General features: G+C 37.8%; 1 protein-coding gene across 2 annotated transcripts in view; it reads right to left on the reverse strand.

Annotated features, from left to right (window-relative positions):
• The window catches only part of NCOA7 (nuclear receptor coactivator 7), a 187,613-nt gene that overhangs the window by 29,413 nt on the left and 145,532 nt on the right, over positions 1-12,668 (reverse strand). The window contains exons 9-10 of one of the 2 annotated variants that reach the window (XM_036767325.1): positions 9,777-10,783; positions 8,395-8,563 (exon numbers count right to left, since the gene is read on the reverse strand). In XM_036767325.1, coding sequence (XP_036623220.1) covers positions 8,395-8,563; positions 9,777-10,783 — 1,176 coding nt within the window. Of the gene's footprint in view, positions 1-8,394; positions 8,564-9,776; positions 10,817-12,668 lie in introns of both variants that reach the window. The other variant, XM_036767324.1, reaches the window with a different exon arrangement.

The following is a 12,668-nucleotide window of genomic DNA, read 5'->3' on the forward strand; positions in this document are numbered from 1 at the left end:
TCTCTAAGGAGCCCTCTGAGGGTCTGTGAGGCTTTGATGTTTATGAGGAATACGGCCAGCTTTTAAGGTGACCTCTTACTTGGAAGATTTTGTGCATTACCATAAACAATCAACTCTTAACAGACAGGTTTAGTGAAAGGTGAAGAAGTGGAACAGATGGGCAGGGGGAGGGTTTTTTTCTCAGACTTTATTTCCATCCTCACTATACCATTTCATGATAGTGACAGGACACATCTAAGACTGGAAGAAGTTCCAGACCATAACCTAATTGAGGTAGAAACAATCTAGTTCATGGGTAATACCTTGGCAAAGATATTAGAAAAGAAAGGACAAACTTTGAAAAGAGCATCACAGAAGAATGAAATTTCATGTATTTTTCAGGAGTAAATCAAAGGAAGGTTAAGTAAGATGTGTGTCAGAATTATATTCGAGATAGTAAAAATAAATTCCTTGAGGGTAGAGATTGTTTGGTCTTTCTAATTCCAAAGCCTAGCACTAGGTTTGAGTCAACAGTAAGCATTTAGTAAATACTGGTTAAATTGAAAGGTGATATTATTCTAGAGGACAGGTACGAAGAGAATCTAGCGGGCAGGGTGACTACTTTTTTCAGTTTCCTCAGAATGGAGCTATAATCACAAAGGCAGGCAGGCAACAAGCATTTATTAAGAGCTTACTAAATGCCAGGCACAAAGGTCACTTGTTTCTAGACAACATCAAATCTGGAATAGAAAAGCAAGCAAACGTAGTGGGAATATCAAGTGGGAGTCAAAAGGGAACAGGAGAATTTGCTTTGATAGTGAGGTACACCACAAATTATTTCTGATTAGCTTACAGCAATTTAATAGTTCTAAGCACTGGGAACACCAAACTCTATATGCTAAGACTAGAAGGACTCTTTCTGTCTCTCTGGTTCTACACTTCAAAGCCATGGAACTGTCTTATCCTTCCAACACATAGTTAAACATTTTTCCCAGAGGTACCACTCTGTACACCCTCCTCCCACAGGGGAGTACCCTGTGCCTTCCAAGCACCAGTGCCTTTTGCTTAGCAAATAGCAAAATCATTAACAAATGACAGATTCCTTCAATACTGTCATAAATCATAGAACTGGAGCTAGAAGGGACCTCAGAGACGATCTGATATCCCAGTGACCAAAACACCAAGAAAAAAAAAAACTTTTATTGAGAGATTCTGAAATTCTTGTTGGGGGAACTATTTTTGAGAGCACCCTCCTCATTTTACAGATCCAGAAACTGAGGCCCAGATAGGTTCAGTGACTTGCTCAAGGTTATATAGGTAGCGAATGTCAGAGGTGGGATTTGAACTTAAGTCCCCTGACTCCAAATTTTACATTCTTTCCACTGTCCCATTCTAACTCAAGGGGAAAGATTTCTTCCAAGAGTCACATAATACTCCAAGCCAGTCTCTGGTGAATTAAAAATTAGTTTGAGACTATATAATGCAGTAAAATGGAATTCCTCCAATGACCCATTTTCTACATAGCACAACTCCTGCCTTGCCCCCTGCCCCCAAAAAGATGTTCACTATAAAAGATTTCTTGTTAATGAATGACACTGAAGTGGTTACTGGCATGGACCACACCATATTGCTGGAATTACTCCGCAACTATTACCATAAGTGACTTTAGTAACATTGCATCATGCAGATAGGCCCTAACATGTAAAACAGATTTTACTTTAGACATGAAAATCCATTGTTTAAAAAAACCCTGCCAGCATCTTCTATACCAACAATGTTCAAAATGATGGCAAGGACCCCAGAATAACCTGCATAAATCCATTTTAACCCTAGCAGCTGAATAGCTGAATTAAAAGCTAACAGTACAATAAAGAACAATTATAAGTTTTTATAATATTTCTATGGCAAAGGTCATTTCAAGTTCCAGCTTTGAATGTGAAAACAAGGACTCAACTCTCCTTTTTCTGTATCACTTTTCCATCCAGTCATAGTGGTTGAGTCAAAGTGATGGGCAACCAAATGGTAGCACCGATTGGACTCCAGGAAGCAGGGTTTGGTTTTTTTGAGGGGTGTGGATGGGGGAGACAGAATTATGTTAGTCAAAGCAAGGAATCTGGCCAGGATGGCCATTCACTTGTCTTGCCTACTGTGTTGGCTCTTTGACATATACTATAGGATGAAGAACATTAAAATAATTTACTCTTCCTGAGTTCGAATCTGGTCTCAGACACTTATTAGCTGCTTGACCCTAGGCAAGTCACTTAACCCCATTTGCCTCAGTTCCTCATCTGTAAAATGAGCTAGAGAAGGAAATGGTAAACCATTCCAGTGTCTTTGTCAAGAAAACCCCAGATGGGGTTAAGAAGAGCCAGGTGTGACTGAAAATGACGGAACAACAACAAATTTTTAAAAATGGACTCATTCTATTTAGTTTAAAATACTTTTTCAAAATGACAAGTAGACCTACTACATACTGACACTAAACAAGATCCAGTCTTATCTCATGGATCTGCTACATTAAAAATAAATCCTTCATTAAAGTTTTCCAGCACAAACTAAAGATGACATACACTACTGAAATGAATCTGATCATGCATCTTAATCTGTAGGGAATTCTTCCTTAACACTAGACCTTTGACTTGGCCTAAATTTTCAAAAACTTACCATATGAAAGGCCATTCCTTTCCTTTCTAATAGTTTCTACTACAAAAATGACAAAATATTAAATGAATTGATACAAAGTGACTGTAAGTTTAAGGTTGAAGAATGAATGAATTTGCTTTAGGCATAAGTATTCTATTTTGTCTGTGGGTTAGACTACATGGCCCCAGAAGTGCTTTAAGACTTTCAAAGTCTGTGATTCTATTAGTGAATTAAGATTGGGAGACGGGAGAGAGAGAATCTATGGGTCTCATGACTTAAAAAAGTACTTGCATGGCTAGTCTATGGTCACTTTTTCTACCACATAAATGCAAGACAGAAAAATACCTTCAATTATTTAACCTACTTTAAGAAAACTTCCATTCTTGGGGCATCTAGGTGGTGCAGTAGATAGAGCACTGGCCCTGAGTTCAAATACAGCTTACCCTGATTGCCTCCAAAAAAACTAACCAAAGAGAATTCTTGAAGACATGTTTGGTATACAACTTTCACATACTCTGTCATTTAATTTCATTATATAAGATTCTTAGCATCCCCTGGGGGGGAAAAATCAGAATATTACTCCTCCCCACCACCCTAAGACATAAGCTAGTATACAACATAACTAATTTTTATAAAAATCCTCATGGGAATGACATTTATGAGGATGATAATTAGAGTGGGAGGAGAACCAGCTGTGCAGCAAGCATGAGGCAAGAGATACTCCAGATGATCACTCACAGATTGTAAGCAGACCTGAAGAAAAACCTCTAGTGAACAAACCACAGGAGTCCATACCAGAACATCGACAAGAACTGTATAGAAGGTGTGGATGGGTTGTGATAAGCACCTGTGGTTGAAACATTCATTGAAATATACGTCGGGGAGGTGGAGCAAAGATGGTGGATAGGTGGCACAGTGGATAGAGCACCAGCCCTAGAGTCAGGAGGACCTGAATTCAAATCCAGCCTTGGACACTTGACACTTACTAGCTGTGTGACTCACTTACCCTAACTGCCTTGCCAAAAAAAAATGACTCTAAACAAATTCTAGAGTAGCAGAATCCACAAAAAGATGGAGTGAAACAAATTTCCAGACCAAGACAACTTGGAAGGTCAGCAGGAAAGGTCTGTTGCACCACAGTGAGAGAGGAGTGCAGTCCAGAAGGCTGTGCCAGCAAAGCCCTGACCCCAGCATATCAGGAGCAGGCCTTGGGAGTGACTGAATCAGCAGCGGCAGCAGCAGTGGCTACTTCCTGAGCTCTCAGCTCACAGATGGTAAAGGGACGAACAACTGGTCAGAAGGAGATCACAGGGGTCTTTCTGCTAGCACTGAGGCAGCACTCTGTTGATTTGCCCATACTCCAATCTAGGTCACAGTCCGAGGTGGCAGTCCTAGGGTGAGGAGGAGCACTAGCGTAGCTGAGCTTGCAGCCGTAGTGGAGTGGGGATCTTCTTCACAGTTCCAGGACAGAAAAGAGTGCTTGTGGTCACTCACAGACCAGCGCACCGGCCAGCAGAGGAGTAAATACCTCTCCTTACATCATACCATCTTGGAAGAACTGAAAACTTACAGGTCCCTAGAAGTATCTCTGAAAACAACTGCACAAACCCCCTGAAACTTGGGAAAGTGCACCCTCCACCCTGAAAGCAGAGCCCTACTTTAACAAGCAGTAAAAAGTGAAGTAATAGGCTGGGAAAATGAGTGAACAATGGGAAAAATCTCTGACTTTAGAAAGCTACTATGGTGACAAGGAAGATCAAAACACACACTTAGAAGACAACAAAGTCAAAGTTCCTACATCCAAAGCCTCCAAGAAAAATATGAATTGGTGTCAGGTCATGGAAGAGCTCAAAAAGGATTTTGAAAATCAAGTAAAAGAGGTAAAGGAAAAATTGGGAAGAAAAATGAGAGTGATGCAAGAAAATCATGAAAAATGAGTCAAAAGCTTGGTATAGGAGACAGAAAATAATACTAACAAAATAAACATTTTTAAAAACAGACTAGGCCAAATGTTAAAAGAGGTCCAAAAAGCCAATGAGGAGAAGAATGCCTTAAAAAGGAGAATTGGCCAAATGGAAATGGCGGTTCAAAAGCTCACTGAAGAAAGTAACTCCTTAAAAATCAGAATGGAGAAAATGGAAGCTAATAACTTTATGAGAAATCAAGAAACAATAAAACAAAACCAAAAAATGAAAAAATAGAAGACAATGTGAATAGAAGATATCTCACTAGATAAACAACTGACCTGGAAAATATATCCAGGAGAGATAATTTAAAAAATTATTAGATTACCTGAAAGCCAATATTAAAAAAAGAGCCTAAACATCATCTTTCAAAAATTATCAAGGAAAACTGCCCTGATATTCTACAACCAGAGGGTAAAATAGAAATCGAAAGACTCTACCGATCACCTCCTGAAAGAGATCCCAAAATGAAACATCCCAAGAATTTTACAGCCAAATTCCAGAGTTCCCAGGTCAAGGAGAAAATACTGGAAGCAGCCAGAAAGAAACAACTGAAGAACTGTGGAGCCACAGTCAGGATAACACAAGATTTAGCTTCTACATTAAAGGATCAGAGGACTAGGAATATGACATTCTGGCAGGCAAAGGAGCTAGGGTTACAACCAAGAATCACCTACCCAGCAAACCTGAGTATAATCCTTCAGGGAAAAAATAGATATTCAATGAGATAGAGGACTTTCAAGTATTCTTGATGAAAGGACCAGAGTTGAACGGAAATTTTGACTTTCAAATACAACACTCAAGAGAAGCATAAAAAGGTAAACAGGAAAGGGAAATTATATGGGACTTAATAATGTCAAACCATTTACATTCCTACATGGAAGATGATATCTGTAACTCATAAGACCTTTCTCATTATTAGGGTAGTTAGAAGGAGTATATATAGACAGAACAGGTATGAGTTGAATATGAAGGGATGATATCTAAAAAATAAAATTAAGGGGTAAGAGGAATGTATTGGGAGAAGGAGAAAGGGAGAGACAGAATGATATAAATTATCTCACATAAAAGAGGCAAGAAAAAGCTTTTACAGTGGAGGGGAAGAGGAGAGAGGTGAAGGGGGAGTGAGTGAACCTTACTCTCATTAGAATTAGCTCAAAGAAGGAATAACATACACACTTAATTGGGTATAGAAATCTGCCTTACCCCCATAGGAAAGTAGAATGGGAAGGGATAAGATAATCTGGGGGTGGTGGTGGTGGAGGGTGGTGGTGCAGGGTGGTGATGGTAGGGAGGCTGGGGGAGGGGTGGGAGGGTTGTGATAGAAGGGAGGGCAGAGTCAGGGAAGGGGTAGTCAGAAGCAAAACACTTGAGGAGGGACAGGGTGAAAGGAGATAGAGAATAGAAGAAATAGGGGGAATAGGATGGAGGGAAATATAGTTAGCAATCGTAACTGAAAAAATTTTGAAGCAAAATTCCCTGATAAAGGCCTTGTTTTTCAAACATATAGAGAACTAAGTCAAATTTAAAAAAAAATAAGAGCCATTCTCCAATTGATAAATGATTAAAAGATATGATCAGTTTTCAGATGAAGTAATCAAAGCTATCTATAGCCATATGAAAAAAATGCTTAAAACTCACTATTGATTGGAGAAATACAAATTAAAACAATTCTGAGGTATTACCTCATACCTATTAGATTGGCTAGTAAGACAGAAAAGGTAAATGACAGATGTTGGAGAGGATGTGGGAAAAATGAGACATTAATACACTGTGGGTGGAGTTATGAACTGATTCAACCATTCTGTTGAGCAATTTGGAATTATACCCAAAGGTTCATAAAATTATGTATATCCTTTGACCTAGCAATACCAGTACTAAGTCTGTACCTCAAAAGAGATAAAAAACAAAAAAGGAAAAGGACCTATATATACAAAAATATTTATAGCGGCTCTTTTCTGGAGGCAAAGAATTAGAGACGGAGGGCAGTTGGGGAATGGCTGAACAAGTTGTGGCATGTGATTATGATGAAATACTATTGTACTATAAGAAATGATCAGGATGCTCTCAGAAAAACCTGGAAAAGGGCATCGAAGTGGTGCAGTGGATAGAGCACCAGCCCTAGAGTCAGGAGGACCTGAGTTCAAATCCAGCTTCAGAACGGACACTTGACACTTACTAGCTGTGTGACCCTGGGCAATTAACCCCAATTACTTTGCCAAAAAAACCCAAACAAATCCAAAAACCTGCAAAGACTTGCATGGGCTGATGCAAAATGAAATGTACTTTGTACAAAGTAACAGAAATATTGTAAGATGATCAGCTGTAAAAGACTTAGCTATTCTGAGCAATACTATGATCCAAGACAACTCTGAAGGACTTATTAAAAATGCTATTCCTCCACAGAGAGAGAATTAGTGGTGTCTGAATACAGATTGAAGCATACTTTTTTACTTTATTATTCTTGAGGTGTTTTTTTGGTCTATGTTTTCTTTCACAACATGACTATTATGGATGTTTTACGTGACTACACATGTATAACCTATATTGAATTGCTTGCCTTCTCAATGAGGTGGGTAGGGAGAGAGGAAGGGAGAGAATTTGGAACTTAAAAAGTTTCAGAAACAAATGTTGAAAATTGTTTTTAATGTAACTGGGGAAAAATAAAATACTAAATTATAAATATATACATGTATATACACATATATACACATATATCTGTATGTGTATATATGTACATATGTGTATATAAATGTATATGAATGTGTATGTGTATATATGAGAATATATGTGTGTATATATATGTATACACACACACACACACACACACACACACACACACATGCCAGGGGCAGCTATGTGGTGCAGTGAAACAGAACACTGTAGTCAGGAAGATCTGAGTTCAAATATGACCTCAGACACTTACTAGTTGTGTGACCCTAGGCAAGTCACCTATTGTGGAAGGAAGGAAGGAAGGATGGAAGGGCCAGATTACTGTTTAAATACTTCCCCAAGATTATTCTTTCAGGGCTAAAATTCCTTACCCAGAAGCACACATATTTCTTACTTGCCATTTACAGAAGCATATGATTTCAGTGCTAGAAAGAACCTTCCATCTAGTTTTGACAGCAAGTGGGAAAACTAAAGCCAACAGATAAGAAGTGACTTGCCTAAGGTCCTACCTAGAGAGGTATGGCAGATCTAGGACCAAGGACCTAGATCTTTCCAAGATCATAAAAGGTACTGAATAGCTTGGATATTAGATGGAGACCTGGAAAGTACCTTAGAAGCTATCTGGCCCAACTCCACAAAACTGAGGCCCAGGTTAAGACACTTACTTGCCCACAGTTATGCAGGGAACAAACAGCAGAGCCATGATTTAGACAGATTCTCTGATTCTAAATCCAATACTCTGGAACTTTTACATTTTCCAGAAATTAAACAAAAAATTTAAATCTGGGAGCAATACAGTTAGAAATGGCAAACAGGCAATGTTATACCCACAGTAGAGTTTTTTTTCTTAGAGAATTTTTATATTTCTGTACTATTGGCAGATACTGCCATCATCATTCTATCATATCTGAAGTTTTTCTTCTGTATGTTTTAATAGGTTTAACAGGTTTAATAGGAATTGTGTATATGTTGAACTGAAAAGAACTTCAACACAGATCAACTTAGTCTTAAGAGAATGTCCTTTCAAACAAAATTCAATGGAAAGAGAATTTTTCAAATCGTATTCAAGCGCCAGACTAACAAAAAAAAAATGACTCCAAGGCACATTGCCAATTTTACATTGTTATCAACTCACCTTTCTCGAGGAACTGCAAACCAGTACTCTGGTTGCTTTCTTCTCTTGCCGAATTGTTGTACCATAGTCGTGCTATGAGTAGCAAAGGATTTTCGCATGGGTTTTCCCACTTTGATACACAGAAACATTGGTGGTGTCTTGCTCTTCTCCTCTTTTGATGGAAGCATATCTGAACCATATTAAACAGATTTTAAAAAAAATCCAAATACTCTAATGATATATAGTGAAAATGCAGTTTTGTAGCCTGAGTGAAATAACAAGTATTTTAACTAAGGAGTCAACAGACACTGTTTGCGTAATGTGATTTTTAAAAGTCTGCTTGTACAAAGTAAAGACTTCCAATAATTTAATTACATATACCAGGTTCGTATGAAGGGACATTTTGGTAGCACTAAAACACAAATTCCCTTATGAAACTCTTTTTTTTTCCTAACAGCAGAACTTACTTCTCTCTACAAACTCCTAGAATAGCAATATGACAAATCTATGCTTCTGGTGGATGTGTAAACTATCCCAACATTGTTTTCCCAAAGATTCACCTCAAAGACTAATAAAAGGTAAGGAAAGATGAAGAAATAAAATGCATTAGCGCTATACTTATTCACATATAAGTCTATGAACAATATCTTATCTACTAAAAATAAAAGGTAAGAACTGCCTGTGGGTACCCCCATTGCTCTGTGGCATCCCAAGCTATAATCCACTTGCCCTGATTAAAAGCCTAAATTTTGTTGTTAAAAAGGAAAAAAGCACTGCCTGGATTAGATTATAACTGATTAGATTGTAAAGCTAAGTGGATAAAATCTAAATGGATTAGATAGAGTTTACTTCATCTTTTTCTTATTTGTATTTCCAATGCTAATAAATATTTATTGATTATTGAATAAAATGACTCTATGCTTTAAATAATGATAAGATTATGGCCTAACTCAGAAGACAATAGGATCATAACTACAGAGCTGGTTGGACCTGAGAGACCACCTAGCTAATACAACCTCTTCATTTTACAGGTGAAGAAACTGAGGCCCAGAGAGTGACTATCCCAAAGCCATATAGGTAGCGACTGTCAGATATGGGATGTTGCACTATAGAACTGAAAGAAGTTTTCAGAAAACCATTTCATTTCATTAAGCTAATCAGCCAAAGTTCCTCGAAAGGTAAAAAACAAACTCTCTTCCCCCATTCCCATCCACCATCAGCAACTTCCTTCCATCCTAGGAGTCCAGCACCAACATATAAACTCATCTCTTAATCTTAAGTGATAAGATTCTCTATTAGACATAAGGATCTCTTTCAATATTGGCAGTACTGCTACTGCTGCCATGTTTGCAGCATTTGGAAAAGCAAAGCACACACACACACACAGACACACTCTGACCTACCTTCAATGGGTACCTGAATTCTCTTTAACAGCCACAATCTGATTTCTGATTTACTATCCACCTGTGCACCTTGGCAGCTCTTGTCGAGAGAGGATTCCAATGAGGCATCCAGAGACTCTTTAATTATCCTCTCTTCTGTAGATGGACCCATTTTCAATGAAAATGGCTCTTTTTCATAGCCTTCACCTGACTTCTTGCTGCCTTCAACAAGTGTTTCATTTGCCTGAGGAACTGAGCTACTAAGAGTAATATCTATACCTAAGGGAAGATTGCTTTTGCCATCACTAATTTCTGCCTTTTCTAAGTTTTCAAATAACTGTGACCCTTCCTTGTTTTTATTAAGGTAAAATTCAATAAGTTTAACTTTATCTAGTTCTTCATGAATATTTAACATTGATTCCACCTCATTTAGGGGAGAAATGGCTTGCTTGTTCCCTTCAGGCCCTATATCTTGTTTCTCACAAGTTTTTAAATCCAGAGCACCTTTTAGCTCAGTATCATACTCTGTTCTTGAAAGATCCAATGCTGGCTGGTTCAATATTTCTAAATTGGAATTGGTTCCTTGTGATCTGGTCTTTCTAGACTCCTCTGAGTCAAGAGAAAGGCATTCCTTTGGAGTTTCCTTTTTGTCACCTCCACCCTCAGTTTGGGAGGAAAGTTCTTCCAGGTCAACAAAGTCATCATCTTCTCCTAAAAGGGAGTTTTCTTTGGTTCTAGAATCTGATGTAGTTTTTGCCTTGGAGGGTTCCTTAATGTCAGCAGTCTTTGTGGGCAGCTTGTTAGGTTCCTCCATGGAAGATCCCAAGGTCTCTGATTCCCTTAGAATGGAATTGCCAAAGGGCTTAAGAAGACTGTAATCTGTGGACTTCTCCAAAGGTTTTATTGACTCGGAAATTAGGGGAGTAGTGGTTTCTCCATTCTGCAGCCTTTTTTCTTTATTGAGAGATTTGAATTTGCTGAATGGATTTATATCCTTCTCAGAAGCCAAGTCCTCCCACTCTCCAGGCCTGTACAGAGGACAAAGATCCTGTGGTAGGTCACTGTCAGGAAGAAATGGTGGATGCACATGGAATGTTAAAAAACAAAACAAAAACCAAAATGGAGGAAAGGAAAAAACAAAAACACCAAACAGACCCAATTCAAAAAAAAGATAACTAAAAATATGTTAAAATGATTTCAGAAGGATGAATCTAAATCAAGAAACAACATCTTCAAAACTGAACAGAAGATAACTAAAACAATTATGTCAAGAAAGAAAAAAGGTGTTGTGTACCTTGGTGGAAAGGTGTGGATGGTTTTTGAAGTTATGTGTGACAAATGCAGAACATGAAATGTGTCTTGAGATTTTTAAGATAAAAGAACTGTACTGCTAGCTTTCCTAAAGAACAGGTCAGAGAGGGAAAATATACCAGTTCTAAGGATTGGGATGGGAAAAAACAGTAAATGTTTTTTCTTGGTAAATATTCTAGAAACTAACTATAATCAATTCTTCATATCTCATTTACTTAGGAAATGTTACTTGAACAACTACTATATAATTAACACAAGAACCTTGCTAAAATGCTATCCAATCAATGAATAGCATTTATTAAGTACTTACTAGATCCCAGGTTCCATGGGTACAAAGATGAAAATGAAGCAATACTTGCCTTCAATAATATATAGTCATATTGTATTACAGAGCAATATCATAGGCAAAATTTCCCCAAAATAAACTTCTATTCCCTATAATAAATCCCCTTGGGTGGAGTGTAATTTGGGGCCACCTAACTGCCTAGATTTATGCTGTGGTGATGTGTTAGAGCAAAGCTGTAGTGTACAATATTTTATAGTTTTAAAGACTTTCAGAAAAGCATCTGTTTTTTAATTGTCTAAGGCATCCATAAGATTCAGCTAAGCTTGCTAACTGCTAATTTTTTCATGGGGGGTAGTCATATAAAAAGTGTTACCACATTCAAGTAATTTTACGGCAACAGTTTGTGTTGGGTTACCTGTTGAAGACCCATGTTTGGATATTACCAAGTTTTGTTATAATAGGCTCTTTACTATAGAGAATCTGCTTTTATAAAAACAGTAACTATACTTATTATCCTGGCATTCCAAGTTTACTTTAATTATTGAAAAAAATAATTTAGATGGGAAACAACACATAGTATGAGTTTGAAGAAAATGTGCCACTATAACTTCACTTTCCATCTTCCCTAGTATCAGATATAATACACAGTGAAGATGGAAGGCAGCTATTTTCAGGAGATATGGTTTTATTTCTAAAGGGGTTAGGGCAAATCTAGATAACATTAGCCTTTCCCCATGGCATAAGGACAAATGATTATCAGCTAAGAAGTATTATCAATCTAAGACCTTTTGAGGCAGCTAGTTCATAAGCAGCAACATCGGTTGGGAGACCAAAGTTCCTTAGCATGTCAGTTATTTAAAACAACAAATACATTTTCCCATCACTTGTTATGCCAAAAGATGGCTGGGTCCCCAGGCTAGCCTTCCTAAGTTTATCTAACTCATCAAGCACCTGAAGTATTGGTATCTGGACTAAGACTATATCTGAATGCTCTCTGGTATTAACAAAGTATTTGACCCTCACAAAAACTGAGAAGTAGGTAGAGTAGAGGTGTTATCATTACTATCTTATAAATGAGAAAGAAGTATTAGTGAGATTAAGTGACTTGTCCAGGGTCATATAGCAGCTAAATAGTAGAACTAATACTGAAGTCCTCATCTCTTGTGGTTTTTATACATTACCATGTATATCATTAGAGTGCAATCCTCATGCTGAACCACATTTCTAAGGAGAAAACTATTCAGATTATTGACAACCTATCTCTGGCTGCCTGAGCTGCAGCTTTGAAGTCAGGGCCAAGGCAAAGAGAATATGCA

The sequence above is a fragment of the Trichosurus vulpecula genome, chromosome 7, assembly GCF_011100635.1.
Source record: "Trichosurus vulpecula isolate mTriVul1 chromosome 7, mTriVul1.pri, whole genome shotgun sequence".
NCBI lineage: Eukaryota > Metazoa > Chordata > Mammalia > Diprotodontia > Phalangeridae > Trichosurus > Trichosurus vulpecula.